This window comes from Canis lupus, chromosome 11 (genome assembly GCF_003254725.2).
Source record: "Canis lupus dingo isolate Sandy chromosome 11, ASM325472v2, whole genome shotgun sequence".
NCBI lineage: Eukaryota > Metazoa > Chordata > Mammalia > Carnivora > Canidae > Canis > Canis lupus.
The window spans coordinates 16,534,073-16,550,610 of record NC_064253.1 but is presented as its reverse complement, the minus strand read 5'-3'; the positions used below and the strand labels follow the sequence as shown (position 1 = coordinate 16,550,610).

The 16,538-nt window shown below is 39.6% G+C and overlaps 1 protein-coding gene and 1 long non-coding RNA gene across 4 annotated transcripts in view; one reads left to right on the top strand and one right to left on the bottom strand.

Annotated features, from left to right (window-relative positions):
• Window positions 1–3,750: 3,750 nt before the first annotated feature.
• The window catches only part of LOC112650546 (uncharacterized), a 101,463-nt gene continuing 88,675 nt past the window's right edge, over window positions 3,751–16,538 (top strand). Inside the window, exon 1 of one of the 2 annotated variants that reach the window (XR_007413947.1) lies at window positions 3,751–6,688. This is a non-coding gene — a long non-coding RNA (uncharacterized LOC112650546). The remainder of the gene's footprint in view (window positions 6,689–16,538) is intronic. The other variant, XR_007413946.1, reaches the window with a different exon arrangement.
• SLC12A2 (solute carrier family 12 member 2) overlaps window positions 10,700–16,538 on the bottom strand; it is a 112,675-nt gene continuing 106,836 nt past the window's right edge. For both annotated transcript variants that reach the window (XM_025433338.3, XM_025433337.3), the window contains 3 exons: window positions 15,358–15,493; window positions 15,021–15,088; window positions 10,700–13,609 (listed from right to left, as the gene is read on the bottom strand). In XM_025433338.3, the coding sequence (XP_025289123.1) occupies window positions 13,474–13,609; window positions 15,021–15,088; window positions 15,358–15,493 (340 nt within the window). In that variant the 3' untranslated portion in view covers window positions 10,700–13,473. The remainder of the gene's footprint in view (window positions 13,610–15,020; window positions 15,089–15,357; window positions 15,494–16,538) is intronic.

Below are 16,538 nucleotides of genomic sequence, written 5' to 3'. Positions count from 1 at the left end.
GGACAGCTGCTGATACCCTGCTTTTCACTAAATGGTACGCAGGGAGTGGGGGATGGTGGCAGAGGGTACACTGAGGGCTGGAGGGGGACAACAGCCACTGGGTGAGCCGTTAATGGTTTATACTATTGTTTACTCTTCTGTGATTAAAAGTGCTTCAACCCTCAAAAAAAAAAAAAAAAGGCCAATAAGCACATGAAATGATGCTTGACAACATTATTCATTAGAGAAAGGCAAAACAGAACCACAATGAGATATCACTTCATACCCACTAGGATGGCTAGAGTAAAAAAGTCAGATAATAACAAATGGTAAAGGAAAAATCAGAACCCTCATACACTGCTGGTGGGAATGTAAGATAGTGTAGTCACTTTGGAAAATAGTCTGGCAGTTCCTCAAACAATTAAACATACAGTTAGTGTATGCCTCAGCAGTCCTATTCTAAGGTATATATTCAAGAGTAATGAAAACCTATGTCTACCCAAAAGCTTGTACATGTATGATTATAGCAGCATTACTGACAATAGACAAAAAAGGAGGAACAATCCAAATGCCAATCAACTTATTAGTGGGTTAACAAAATGTGGTTTATCTGTACAATGGAAGATTATTTGTCCATAGAAAGGAATGAAGTACTGATATGCAATACAACATGGATGAACCCTGAAAATATTATGCTAAGGAAAGAACTTGGACACAAAATATTATATATTATATGATCCCATTCATAGGAAATATCCAAAATAGGCAATTCTACAGAGATAGAAAGAGGATTCATGGTTGCTTCACCATTAGCATTGGTACCTAGGGTCCATTCTAGTCCCCTAGGACAATGAGGGCTAAGGGCTTCACATCTGTGTCTCCCTCTGTCTTCCCCAGTGATCTGGCCTGCCATGCCAAGAGAGGTTTGCTGACTTGTCTTTGGCCACAGGAAACCTCTGCCTCACTCAAGCCTGGCATGCAGCTTCCCTGTCTTGTGGCCTTGCACTGTAGGCTAGTTGCCACTTGCCCTTACTGTGCCCCTTTTCCTTGATGAGAGCTCATAATTTCCTTCTCTTCCTCTCTCATGTTGATGGAGCTGACCCATTCCTGGCTTTGGGGTTGATCACATGCCTCTAGCCTGGCTAGTCAAAGTGATTGGTACAAAACCAACATGGTCCCAGATAGGCCAATGGTAGACATCCAGCTGCAGGTATTGCTGGGCCTTTTGGGAGACAAGTGTGTTTTTGGTCTGAATTTGCTAAAGTGATTGTTATGGACTGACCGTCTGTGTCTCCCTCCAAATTCGTATGTTGAAGTCCTAGCTCCTAATATGAACTTGGGTATCACCCGATGCCCTCATTTGAAAAAAAAATTTTTTTCCATGAAAGGAGCCCTCCCCATAGCTCATTTGAAAAAAAAAATTAAAAACTAGTCTATAAAGGCAGATATAAGGCAACTTGATATGAGGATCAAAATGGATTTCGCATCGGGGTGCCTGGCTGGGTCAGTCAGTGGAGCATACAACTCTTAATCTTTGGGGTTGTGAATCTGAGTCCCACATTGGGTGTAGATATTAGAAATGAAATCTTTAAAAATATAGATTTCACAGAACTAGATGGGGAAGAAAATCCATTTGCTGTCATAATCTCCCTCAGCCTCACTTTATGTATTATCAGTAATGATGATTATGATGATAGATATATTAATTGGTTGGAAGAATCTTTTCACACTGTAAAAGTGTCTCAAATCATCACAATATATACCTTAAATATCTTGTAATTTTAGTTGTCAATTATATCTCAATAAAGCTGAAATTAAGAAAATAATCTCCTAGAACTGTTTTCAAGTTTCAATATGAAAATGCAGCACCATTTGTCAATGCAGAGATCAGAAGTGACACACACCACAGTCACATAAATCAGGTGAGTCATACCGATGTGAGAGGTTCCTGGACCTGAAACAAGGAACTTTCTCTGGAGTTTGACATCTCAAGAGAGAGGGAATTAAGTAGCAAACTCTCACCTCCTGTAGGAGTTCTCATTAGTGCAAAGCTCTGGAGTCCATCACGTCACCGTATGAACCGTGGCTACATCTGTTTTAGACCCTGGGCCACTGGGAACCTCAATCTTGCCTTCTGTAAAATGAGACTAGTCCTAGCCAAGCTGGAATATTCTAAGATTCGATAATAATAATGTAAAATACCTGGCACCTAGTGTATTCAATTCCTCTAGGTCTTACCCCTTCCCTTTCCCTCATTTTCATGGCAAGAATAGCCCTGGGGCCTCCGGCAAGAATTCTACCCCAAATTATTTCCCCGGTAGGGGTTTGGTTACTCGAAATCGGACGTCACTAAATTCCTCTGCCGGGGTCCATGCCACCCTGAGAAAAGCTGGACACTTTTTCTAACCTTAGGGATGCAAAAATGTGCTAAAAGGAGAAGAAACTCTCCTTCTCCTCGGTCAGTTCACGAGGGCAGGACCGGGTCTTGCATCCTGAAAAAGGGAACAGAAGGCTCTGTTCGAGTCCCCGAAGTGGCCGGGCCCCGAGCCAAGAGGGGGAGCCCCGCCCCGCCCCCCCGCGGGCCCCGCAGCCGCGCATCTCCCCGGCCCGCGCCCCCGGATACAACTCGAGTCGGAATAAGGAAGAAAGTCTGTTTTTAAAAGTAGGAAACATCTTCAGGTCACATTCTTCTCTTCAAAACAGATAGATAAAATAGATCAAAGGGTGAAACTTGAGAAATGTCAAACCAGGCAGAAGGGAACGGCGAGGCCGGGACTGCAGGTGCAGCGGCCGCCGGAGGCCGCGGGGAAGGAGGCGGAGGGCGGAGGCCGAGGCGGAGGCGGAGCCCGAGCCCGCCCTGCAGGCCCCCCTCGCGCCGGCCGCGCCGCACCGGGGATCCCCGCTCTCCGCCGCGCACCGCGAGGGTCGCCAGGCCGGAGTCACCCGTCCCGGAAAAGGACCGCGCAGCAGACCCGAGGTTTCGCGACAAATGAGCAGTTGTCCCCATCGCGGCCTTCCGGGCGCAGAGTTTTCTCAAAACAGCGGACACCTGCGAGGCCGAAAGGCTCCCTCAGCCTCAAAGAACAAAAACCACCAGGAGCGTTTAAAGGGCATTTAGGTAACAGCCGGGGCCTGAGCTCGGCGGAGCGGGCGACTAATCCCTTAAGCAAACACTTAGGCACCTGGCTAAGCCCCGGCTCCCTTTCCTCCGGGCTCGCACTGGGTTCCTGCACCCCCCCTCCCCACCCCCTTCCTCCCTCTCCCCACCCCTTCTTCTTCCTCCTCCCCATTGTCTCTCTCCCCACCCCCCTTTCTCCCCCCCTCCCCCTCCTTCCTCCTCCTCCCCCCTTCCTTCCCCTCCCCCCTTCCTTCCCCTCCCCCCTTCTCCCTCTCCCCACTTCCTTCCTCCTCCTCCTCTCCCAACCCTTCCTTCCTCCTCCTGCCCCCTCCCTCCCTCCCTCTCCCCACCCCCTCCCTCCCTCCCTCCCTCTCCCCACCCCCTTCCTCCTCCTCACCCCCCTTCCTCCCTCTCCCCACCGCCTCTTCCTTCTCCTCCTACCCCCTCCTCCCCCATCCCCTTCTTCCTCCTCCCCACCCCTCTTTCTTCTCCGCCCTGGGAGGGGCCTTTGAAAGACGACTTCAGAGAGGACACCTGCCCCCCTCCTCTGCCCACCAGCTGCTCTCCCCGCTCCCTCCCCAGCTTCTGTCTCCCGGATCCCTCCCCCGCTCAGTCAGTTCTTCTCCCCACTTCTGGTTCCACCCGCTCTCCCCATCCCTCCCCAGCCCCCCCCACAGCCTCCACCTCCCCTCGACCACTCTCCACCTCCTTGCTGCCGACCACTGGCTCCCCTGCAGATTCTCTTTTTCTTCCAGCGCCCAGGCTCTTCCACCTGGTCTAGGCCAATCACCCCCGAGGCTGAGGCTGCGCAGCAAGAGTCTCAAGGTTCCGCTCACCTCTCCGAGGCTCAGCCTCTGAAATACTACGTGGCCTGGCCCATCTGGGCTTCAGTGTTAGGACCCCCTTAAGGGCTGGGTTCTTGGGCATGTGCTTTCTTCACCAGGTGATGGTTTCCAGGCTTCCTGGTCTCATGTCACACTGTACCTAATTTTTCTCTGAGGTGGAAGTAAGGGTCCTTGGCAAGGACATCGCTTAAGATCTGGAAGCCTGTTCTGTTATGTAAAAGGGGGATAACAATAGAAACTAGCTTATTGGAGATTTGGGGATTAAGTGAGATGACACATGGAAAATTTGCCAACTATTACTGTGAGGTCCTTCATGATAGGCACCCATACCCATTGGTTTCTTTGCATTCAGCTCAAACTTGGCAGACAGAAAAGGTATCGATGTGTAATTTTAAATTCAGTAATAGCCAATAGTGGTGACCTTTTATTCCAGCAAATGTTTTTCTAGAGCATTTCCAAAAAAAAAAAAACAAAAAACAAAAAACAAAACAAAAAACCTGCTTCACTTTTCTTGGATTTTGGCTTGCTTCCCAATTAGTTTATTTACTACCACAGATGGCTGTGAATTCCTCTAGGACAGGGGCCATGTCCTCCTATTCCTTTTTATGACCCTGGAACGGTACTTGGGATGGAGTAATTCAAATATTTGTAATATTAATTATTTGTCTTTATTTTTTTTAATTAATTATTTGTCTTTAGAGGTCACTTATAGTCAGAAATGGTCCAATAGTCTAGGAGAGGAGATACAAAAGGGAGTATGAGAGGACCCCATCATACTGCCAGTGACTAGGCCCATTGCCCCGCCATTCTGTGTGCATTTTCTTAACCAGAACCAGCAAGGAGGTGATCCATTAATACATTTTGGACAAGTGATCGACATACCTAGTAGAAAGTCAGACCCTGTTTTTAAGCAAGTTGATTCTATTCATTTGCCCCATAAATATTTACTGACAACCTAGGAAGTGCCAGGCACTAGCTAAGTATTAGGGAGACAACCACAAATAAGTATTCACTGAATCAATAACTACTTATTAAATGATTCTTTCTTCACAAAAATAAATGACCCTTTCTTCAAATAATGATATCCTAATGATTAGCATGAAGGAAACACATTAACAAACAGAAACAGTAGTGATTTTAAGTTTGGCCTCAAGAACTCAAGCACACATGAAACATTTTACAGCAGACAAATCATATTAGTGTGTGGTTGTTAAAACTGGAGAGCCCTAATCTATGTCACCAGTTCATGAAGCTGCATTCACAAAAGGCTCCATGCCTTAATTTCGTGTATCCACTTCCCTGTCATCATCAGGCAGGCTTCCCCTTTAAATAATTGATTTTTTTCATTGCTTCATTCATTTAAAAATCCTGTATTGAAACCCACTATCCCCAACTAAGATAAGGGACTGGAGATATGAAAGTATTAAGGAAATTACTCAATCTAATTGGGAAATCGAATAACAATGGGACAGCCTCAGAGAACAAGTAGGAGGGCTATAGAAGGAATCTGACAATGGGTAAAGCAGGAAACCAAGCAGGTTTGGGAAAAGGTGTGTGTAGGGGATGAGATATTCAAATAGGAATTAAACATAAAATACTGGGATCTGGAAGTTGTGACAATTAGCTATGGAACCAACGAAATAAGGTACCAATAAAATCATTGGGACCAGAACCTTCTTGGGAGACAGTACTTAAATTATGTTCATTTCTTTCCATGGTTACTGTTTGAGCTTTCTATTTCTTACTGTGTCGATTTTAATAATCCTTCATTAAATTTCAATCCCTATGCATTGAATTTTGAATTTTGAATTTTTTTAGCGATTAAGTAGAGCATGCTTGTATAATTTCAAAATCTATATATTTCATATATTCCTTTCCTTTTTTTACATTTTTTCTCATTTCTTGATTGGATTTCTATTTCCTACAAGAGACACACTATTTGAATGCATTCCTCACTTCCATTAATTTTCTGTTGTTATGGCTGAAGAAACAAATGTGGAGATGCAATGCTCTGTGTTTTAATTCCCCCCTCCCATTAGAAGTAACCTATATCACAGGGAATTTTTTTTCATAATGCTATAAAAGTACACCATAAGGTATTGACCTATGGAGATACTCATTCATTTCCAAAAGATACCACTATCTTGCACACAGCAAGGAAGGAAGTGTAGATAAAGGAAAAGTCATGTTCATACCTCCAACAGGCTTAAGTAATTCCAAACGTCAAAGTAACTCTTCTATTTGTAAAACCATGGCACAAAATTAGCTCCTTGGCAGAAAGCTGCGCACCAAGCTCAGGTTGCACGGAGAGCTGACATGTTCTGTTGGATGAACCTGTACTAGAATAACTGAGAAACAAGAGCTATCTCTTGGACTCTGGGGCTCAAAGTCAACAGCCCCAAGATCAAGGGTTGCATGCTCTACTAACTGAGCCAGCCAGGTGCTCTTGAACTTTTAAAAAGTGACCTGGAAGAAAGTCATCGGTATAGCTCCATGAAAGGGATATGATTTTCTGTTTACTACAGGAGGCCATGTTTCTTCAGAGAAGTTCAGGAGGATAAAAGTACTGGAAGGCGCCCCTGGGAGAGGAAATGGAAATACAGAGACTTTCCAGAGGCTGACCCAGTTTCCTGACCTGACTCCACTGCTCACTGTGATCACAGCTCCTCTAAGCCTCACTCCTCAACTCTACCATGAGGATAATCATAGTTCCCACTCCAGAGGGGTGTGGTGAGAGTTAACTAAGGTAAAACATGCAAATAGGTAGCAAATGGGAGTCCTCTTTTCTCCCCCATTTTTCCTGAATTAGGAATAAGACAATACTCAACCCATCAAGGCACCGTGAGTGACTCCATCTTCTCCCTCAACACACAGGATAACCTGTCACTCAATCCCATTGATTTTTTTCCTCCCAAACATCTCAGATTACTGACTCTCTCCCATTTTAGTCTGGGGACTAGTATCTTCCCAAAGAGAAATTAATCCTGTACCATGCTTCTTAGATTTGTCGGACTTGGTATTCAAGGATAATAAGGTGGAGCTGTGGAGAATTTAATGCAATATAATAGAGAAGGTTAACCAGATTGCTTTCAATTATTTTAGAAAAAGTATACTCTGCCTGTTTTGGTGAGGGAAGACTCCGCTGTTGCATTTCTAAATGTTTATTGCATTTCTAGATGGTGTAGGAAAAGCAGACACTTCTGTGACCTAGAGCCTACTAGCTGAGGTTTCTGCATTTTCCTGAGGGCCATGAAGACTCATTGTCAAGGAAAGGGAAGAGAAAGAAGAGCTGGTTCTCATTCTAGGGCTGGGGAGATCCTGCTTTGTGGTGTGAGCGGGAGTTCCAGAGAGGTACAACCCTAAGGAGAAAAGACAAAACAGGTGCCAGAAATGGAGTTACCATGGACAAGGAGGTTAGGAATGCTCTGCCAAGTGCCCTCTGAACACACACTTTGAGTTGGGCATGGCTGTGTGACTACTGGGTTGGGTACAAAGTGAGGAGAGAAGAGATACTAAGCATTTAGCTGTAGAGTGTTGGGAACCTAGTAAGGGTAATAGCATGCTAAGTTTGGCCTGTTCAACTGTCCACCTTTGAATCAACTGCTCAGCCAAGTTAGCCCAGATCAGGAGCAGCAGCCAGCCTTGGCAGTGTGAACATCTGAAGCCCTTCCCTCATTTCCTGGGCCACATAAACCCCAGGCTCTAAGGGCAAACCCAAGGGAGAGTATAGTCTCTTCATATGACATATATGGAGTTATTCTTGCTACCAACATATTGCATTTCCACTCCAGTCATTGCCAAAATTGGGCTGTTTCTTTTACAGAAGGCACTGGGCACTCTGCGTGGTGACAGTATACCTGAAGAGTCAAGCCTAAAGAGGTGAACCAGAGAGATGGTAGAGAGACAGGGCTCTAAGGACGCTACTGAGTCTCCGCTTTCACAGCGTCCCTCAACTCAGCTCTCTTCCTGGACTTCCCTTTTTTGTTTGCCTGCTCTGGGTTCTATTCCTGCCACTGACAAACATTTAACTAATAAAAAAGGAAAACTGTGAGGAATTTGGAAGAGAGGTCATTCCTTAACCTCACAGCCAGCATCAGGGGAGATGGAGACATGTATACTGTGTGGAAGAAAGGTAGTGGGGCATGTGTAAAGGACAAAGGCAACCATCAAGAGGGGAGGGTCATCCTGAGAAGCAGTGGAGGTCAAGGGAGGAATTTCACACAGAACAGGGATTTGGCAGTACAGAGGGGTTTAACTCCAATTCTGAATCACACCACTGTTCTTGTGTTTCAATACATAATACACCTGTGCTTTGTTACTATCAATTTTCTGAAAAGAGCCCACGTGTGAAATTTGTCCAGAACACTGAACTCACAGGTGCATCAACAGTAAACAAAGGATTATCGTTACTAATGGGAAAGTTGCAGATTACCTGAAGGATGGAGGGTATACCTCTGAGACTGGTACCATGTAGCTAAGAGTTGCTTATTATGATAAAAAAAAAAAAAAAAAACTTTTAAAATTCAGAGAAAATTTAATTCCCGTCCTCACAATCCACTGCTTCCCAGAGGGAAGTATGGGTGTAAGTAAGAATTTTAGCCATGAAGAGGCCAATCTTTCCCAATTCTCGAATCTTTCTTGGAGCCTAACTTTCCACGCTTCCCCCACCCCCTTTTCCCAAATTATCCCTGTCATCTTTTAAATTTAACTAGTAAAGTTTCTTAGGAACTTGGGAGTCTTCTAGACTTCCATTTTCTAGACTTCTGCAAAAATGTTGTGGGCTTAAAATAAAAATAGCCTGTGGCTTGTGGATCATTCGGATAGCTCCTATAGCTCCCTTTTCAAATTGTGACTACCTCCTTAAAAAATGGCTTAATGGAGGCTAAAGGTATGTATCAAAGGACGAGTAGAATTATCTCTCACAGAAGTAGTTGTTATAGGCCTCTATGTGTACTATATGTAAATCAAGAACACTGCTTGCTTCATTTCAAAACTTTTTTGATCTGTTACTAGAGATATGATACGTAAAACGACCCTGTAAACTGCTTCCTTTTAGACTGGGTAAGTGAACACTTCTAGCACAAGATCTCCATGTTTCTCCCCGCCCCCAACCCCAAAAACTTCAGCAGTTATCTAATGACTGCTAATAAAATTTTTGACCAGGTCTGAGTCATGAGCCTCTACATTTGCGTTTGGTATCCACGGATCACTGATCCTACTCTGTGGATTAAAAAATCTATTTTCCTTTGCACTGTGATCAGAACATCTTGGTAATCCGCATTCATATCTGAGAAGAGTGGAACCAAGGGTATGTGGGGATGAGATATTTGTTTCTGGGGATGAGTTCCTGATTTAGGAGTATAGCAGGCTCGGGTAAACCTGCACATTAGAGGATGACAGATTCAGAGGCCTTCACATTTTCCCTAAAACAATACTTTCTAACTCTTGTCTAACACAAAATTCAACGGTAAATTCAAGAGTAAAAAATGGGCTCAAGTTCTTAATGCTCCCATTTAATAGTCTATTATTTAATTATTTAATGCCTGTCACATGTGAAAGATGTCTCTGACCACTGTCTCCAGATTGCAAAAAGATCAACAAGACCCTTGGTCTTTAGGTATTTGAGTAGTATACAAAAACAAGGATGTCCAGTTGGTTAACCCAGCAACACAGATTCTGTGTATGTACTACTTAAACAGTCCTTTCTGACAAGTGTTTCCCAGGACTTGTACCATCTTGACGCAAACAGTTAAGTGTTAAACTACCACCTCTTTGCCCTGAACCTACATCCTGTTGACACATAGAATTGCATCAGAGGCATTTTTTTTTTCCCCTGGTGAATGAACAAAAAAATACCTGCTGGCTCAAAGGTGAACTGCATTCCTGGCTTGAAAACCGTTGGATGCTCTGATATTAGGAAATGGCACATTCATAGCTGCATTTGAATTCTAACTCCCCAAAAGAGTAACTAGCCTGAATGGATTTTGGAAAATAAGCAAGAAGCAAAGAACATGCAATGGACACTTACATTAGGTTTCAGATCTGTTAAGCCAGCCTGTAGCCAATCTATTTCTAACTGTAACTTGCATTACCTGAGCACACACGCATTGGCAATATGGGTGACTAGTTTGGAAATGGCCAACCTATCCCAGTGCTCTTCGTTATGGATCAGGCAGCAGTGACTGCATAATAAAGATATCCCTGGAGATGAAAGATCTGGGCTCTGAGCCAACATTCTTCACTGATGTGCCACATGACCTCGGGAAATTCCCTACATTGCTTCAAGTTGCTTTCCCAAGACTAAGAGAGAGAGAAAGTAACTGTCCTACATATATTACACACTAACTATAATGTTCAAACAAGAAAGTGAAAATGTTTTATAAAATTATAAATAGGCATAGCCAAAAAATCTTCTAAAGAAAGACAGGGACTATGGATCCATTTTAGTCCAGTTTCTTCATTCCTAAATGCATGATTTGACCCAAAATAAAGAATTTGATAAGTAAAAATTTTTTTTTTTTTTAAAGTCACAATGAGCAGTATCTTACATGGTTCAATCACACTGGTAAATGTCAACAATGATTATTTCAAAGGCTTAGGAATAATGAAGTTTCAAATAATTTTTCTAAGGTATGAATATTAAGATAAAAGCCACTAAAAAGTTCAGATATTGTGAAATAAGTTATATAAATGAGGGTATATCACAAAGATATATTTATAAATATAAATTTATAAAATAGAAGAGTAGACATTTAGATAGTTTTAATGAAGCCACTTCCTTTATTGCAGTAACCTCTGTACAAAGCAGCAACTGCAATACTCAACGTTAAAACATTAGAAAAGCATTTGTGTGACAGTTATAGTACAGTATTATCAAAATATTACATTTTCAAACTTAGTAGATAAACATCCACCAGAGCTCAAATCTTTAAATTATTTCCATAGTCTTTAAAAATATGTCATGTCAGAAAGCATATAAAAAGAATGTAAAAGGAAACCTAAAATACAAATGAAATAATGTAACAAATAAATATTTGATTTAATTAACCATTAATCAGCTTAACACCACCATTCTCTCTAAACCCAATGAATATTTACCTATAGGAATAATGAACTGTCAAATGCCATTGCATATTTATTTCCAAGTTATCACCAATGATTAGAACTGAAAAAAAAATTGGCATTAAAATAATCAAATTCAGCATAAATAAAATAGACTAGAATAGCTTCAACACTAGCTAGCATCTCTAAGAATTGTTGAAATTTATTAGAGTACTACAACAACCTTGCAAATTTTGACCTGGTGTCTAGTGGTAAGTGAAAGTAATGCGTTTTTTTAAAAGTGAAAAGCTTCTTACATTATTTCACAGACAATATTACCCTCCCCCCATTATGCATATTTAGATATATCTTATGTACTTTATACACATATGTATGATGCATGACATTTGGTTCCTGCAGTATAGATCACAATGATGGGTTCCTGAATGGGAAAAACTTAAAAAAAAAAACAAAAAAACAAGTGTACCTGTGCACATTTCAAGATAGCAGCACTTAGTTCATGCCCTATTATCCATTTAAAAAGTTCAAACACGGTATTGTTTACTGAACAATATGACATTTCTACTGTCTTTCCTCCAAAACACTACAAAACCTGCAATAAATGGAACAATGCTGTGAGTTATAATGTAGAAAAAAACCCTGGAAAAACAATTACTTCATTTTAACATTCTGAATTCAAAATTATTATCAGATCTCCACTTTTCTATTCATTTCGTTTATGCTCACGCAGCTAAAATACTGCACTATTGACAACAGTAGTGATTCTATAGATATCTATCAAGATTCATGAAAACCTGCATATATTCTTCACCACTGAAATTTATACCAACAAGCTCACTAAACAGTACTGTATGGGATGTGTTTTCCATTTCTCACTGAATGGTTAACTGTGTGAAGTTACATGCCCTTCAAATGATCACCTTTGTTCTCTGTGAAACCTGTATCTTTCAATCTAATTTTGAACTTATGTTTAATAAAACCAAAAAATGTTAGTCGAATGAATCTTGATCACTTTAAAATGCAAAAACCCAGCAACATAAATGTCATTATATATACACACATGCATCTGTGTATGCATCTACACATACATACACACATACAGATATGTAGACATATATCCCTTGAAATGTTTTTAGGAAATCCTTCCTTGAATAAAAAATGAAAAACTTCACATTAATAATTGTATATAAAGCTTTTAGTAACAGTACGTATGCACTGTCAAAATTGTACTAGTAGACTATGATGTCAAAACAGACTTTCCAAAAGCACAAACTGGCAGTTTTTCTTAAACACAAAAGTTTTAAAGTATTAAGAATGGATTAAATTCAAATGTTCAGAATAATCTGTTCAAACCTGAGTATATTAATTAAGACTAAGTGTACTTGACAATTGAATGAATTAAGCCTAAAAACATTTCACTAAGAAACCAGTGGTCCATTTAACCATTTGATGAAACATTAAATATTTTAATGATTTATAAAGGATGTGTATAGTGGAATTCCACATATTGTTTATTGAAATACTCTATTTAATGACATTGCTTTGTCTAATTTTCCTCAAGAAAAATCTTTTAGTATTTCTTAAAAGTCCCTAAAGATTTGAGGAAAACTATAAATTAGGACAGATGTCTCTTCTCACAGATACAAATGATTTTGAGGACTTTGCCTAAAGAATGTCAACAGGAGATTGTTCAGCATGGTATACAGAAGTACTGAACAAATCTTCAACCTTCCCCAAGACTTCAAATAAGAATACAAATAACAGCCAATTAGAGATTTAAAAAAAAAAAAAAGGTTTATTGGGTCTTTTTCCCCTAGATCTACATTTTATACATCCCATACAAACCAAACCTTGGGGTCACTTTTTGGTTACCATTTTTTTGTTTTGTTTTTGCATTTTTCATTAACTTGCCCTAATTCTCACCTTTAGTATCTAACAAATACCTTTACAAAAGTAATAGAAAACATACAGTACTCAACACTAATTGGTCAATGGAAGAAGAAAAGCAGTGTCCATTGCATTTTAAGGTGGAAGAGACTAGAAACAAAAAGAACAGCTGAAGGCAAAATTTGACATTCTATAAATTTATAAAAGAGGATATATGGATGAAATTTGGTTAATTTCAGAAGGCACCTCAAGGCTAAAGGCTTTTTGTACTCCTTTCATCAATCACAAAATAACACACTTTTATTGCTATTCAAGTAGCAAAGAAAACTTTACTCTCATGAAATTTAGTCCAACAACAAGGAATCATCATCATTCATTAAGATTGAAATACAGAACTGACTAAAACTGAAGTCTCCATACACATGTCAGTGGAGCAACTTCCTTCTGTGCTTTCAAATTAATGAAACAGTGAAAGAAAAGTCACAGTTCGCCATTGTGATGTTAATGTGTCATTGAAGATTTCAGTTACTTCACCAGGCACTCAAGTACCATCTGGAGGGCTTATCCACTGTACTTGGGCATTTAAGAATAGAAGGTAAGGACGCTCTGATGATTCCCACGGACTAAGAGAATTGGTGGTAGGTCCTTTGATAGTGCTTCTAACCATGCCATATAGAGAGCACTAGACACAGCACCTTTCCGTGCAACTGGGAGACTCCTGGTATCCAAAAGAGAAAAGAAATTAGGCAATGCATTTAAGTTGAGAAAAATAAAATGTAATAAAAATTATATATTGAGTCACTAGTAATAGTAACTAAGAAGTACAGTGGTTACACATTATTTTCGAGTGCAGGCAAATTTTAAACATGGGGTAGCAAGGACTATACTCATATCACTATTCCCCTTTTTTCATGTTTGAACAGAAGATTTTTAAAACTTCATAAGAATAGAAATGACTATTTCTATAAACTGCAACATATTTGGTATCTAACATTAAACCTCCCATTCCCTTCTTCAGTTAGGATAGAATTCTTCTAGGAGAAAGGGATGCTTCTACCTGAATTAAGAAAGCAGAAACTACACATGGATAAATGAGATTCAAATATAATTCTATGTATTAATTTTCAATTTTCAACTTCTTTCATCTTTCTGGGCTTTCATTTTTTATTTGTAGATAGTGGTAGTAGTAACCAGCTGCTCCATAGGGTGTTTTTCTCTGGATTTCTGTGTTTTAATGCATTCCATTACAGATATCTGATCATTAGCAGCAAAACTTGAAATTTTCCACTATACTGTTTTTTATTAATCAAAGTAACAATCCTTTGGTATTACTTTATTTCATCTTTTGCCGTATTTTTGGAGGCCTGAGCTGTTTTTACCTATTTAAGGACCCCAGTTCTATGATGGAAAAATTTGGGTTCAAGTAATATCTAACTAATCTGATTTAGTGAATGAAAAACCAAAGAGCACCTATATTCAATGGAGGACAAAATGTCTGTATATAAAGTTTGTGTGTGGAAACTTAGGAGTACAGATTCAGACAGGAACCACTTTATAATTTGACCCCCCCAAGATAAATTTATGGCATTATTTCTGTAAGGATGTTGTCTGGGGTCCAAACTTTAAGATTTTTTAAAAAATTATTTTAAATACAGTCTAGCCCCAACATGGGGTTTGAACTCATGACCCCAAGATCAAGATCAAGAGTTGGATGTTCTAATTGACTGAGCCAGCCATGTGACCTGCACCTCACCCTGGGGTCCAAATTTTAACTTAAGGACCTTATCTTCCATATATGCTTAGTAGCTATGCTGTAGTGTCCTTAAAGCCAAGGAATTTTTAAAAGGTGGGGAAAAAGATCGAGGAAAAATTCCAGAATAAACTATTATGATAAAGAATTACTTAGATTCATATAAGCTTAAGGTTAGAGTTTTTTCTTTCCTCCTATCTTAAATGATTTCTCCATATGCTTAAAGCAAAGTGTACTAACAAAAGTTTATTTTTTCTTCCTTATAACTGCTAAGTCATTACTAGGATTTATATGGGTATGTACTTCGTATGGAAATTGATCCTAATTGCATTGTCATAAAAAAAAGGCATAAGAAAATTTTAGTATAGACAGTACTTACATGACAATGATATTAGCTGTACTTGAATGTTCCTTTAATAATTCATTTAACCTGATCTGTCGATAGGTCTGAAATGAAACAGGACAAAGTCATTCCTGGACCAACTGAAAAGTGGAATCTAGTGTAGTTCATAGAACTATAAGTAAACAAAAAGAAACCAACATAATTTTGGCGTAATAAAAATATTTATTCTTTAATTCACATACAGATCCAATTTAGAGGAAACTGAATTTTGGTTCCTCCCATAACAAGTGACAGTTTTTGATACTTAGGTCTTATTTTTTAAAACATCAGTGGAAGGTTAAGGACCAGAAAGAAAGCAGAAGAGATAGAATACCTTGGTCTTATAAAGTTCAAGCTCATTGTCTGTTATTCGCCATGGTTCATCTTCTTTCATTTTATCTGCAATATCTTGTTCTTTGTCATCTTCATGAAGTCTGTATGGCTCAATCATTTCATCAAAAGCTACAATACTTAAAAAACAAAACAAAACCAGAAAGAATACTGACAACCTCAGTTTGAATTCCTTTACACTAAGATCTTGAATGCTAACTTAGAACTTGAGAAGTTAGAGTTTTCCATCTATTATGCTCACCTCCATACCCTAATTTATAACCACCACTTTGGCAACTTATTTAGAAAACAGCAATCACTAGTTTCTCAAACTGCTAAGAAATTTAGAACTGTATTCACAATAACAGAATTGCAATTTTAATTGCTAACGCTGATGTCTCTGTATTTACCCCCTGCTCCAATGTCCAGCCCGCTCAATGTACATATATTTTCATCATCACAGTAGCTAAAATGATCCTTTGAGCAATACATCAAATTGTGTTGCTCCTTTGCTCAAAGTATTCAAAAGCCTTCCTGGTTCAAGTAGCAGTGAATAAAAAGAGGAGGAGGAGAAGGAGGAGGAGGAAGAGGAGGAGGAGGAGGAGGAGGAGGAGGAGGAGGAGGAGGAGGAGGAGAAGAAAAGGTACTAGAATATTATGAAGAGAGGAGCAGGCAGATCTAGAAGATACAAGAAGATGCAGAACTAATCTCCAGATCCAAAATGACTTAATATGATAAAAGACAGAAAAAGAACAGCAGCAACATTCTAATCCTCTATGAATGTGAAAAATATTTTCCAGTATCAAGTCTCATACAAAGCTCCTGGTGTATATTATTTTATAAAATGAAACAAATCCTTCCCTGATAATAATAACCTTACAAAGTATGCTTTATTATCTATTTAAAATAAATTCTTTATACCAGCTTCATTATTTATTCAACATTTATTTGAAAATAATTAAAGTCATGCCTGGTAGTATAAATATGTTACTCATATAACATCCTCTGTGTATCATTTTCAGGTAGACTATTCCATGAGTATACATTTCTTTGACTCTTGAGAATTCTGAGTGCAACTATTTATTATAGACAAATTCTTAATTCCCCTGTTTTAGTAATAAAGCAAAACAGTAAAAAGACATACATAACATGGAGTGGGATTGTGTGGTGGTAACGAATACAGGC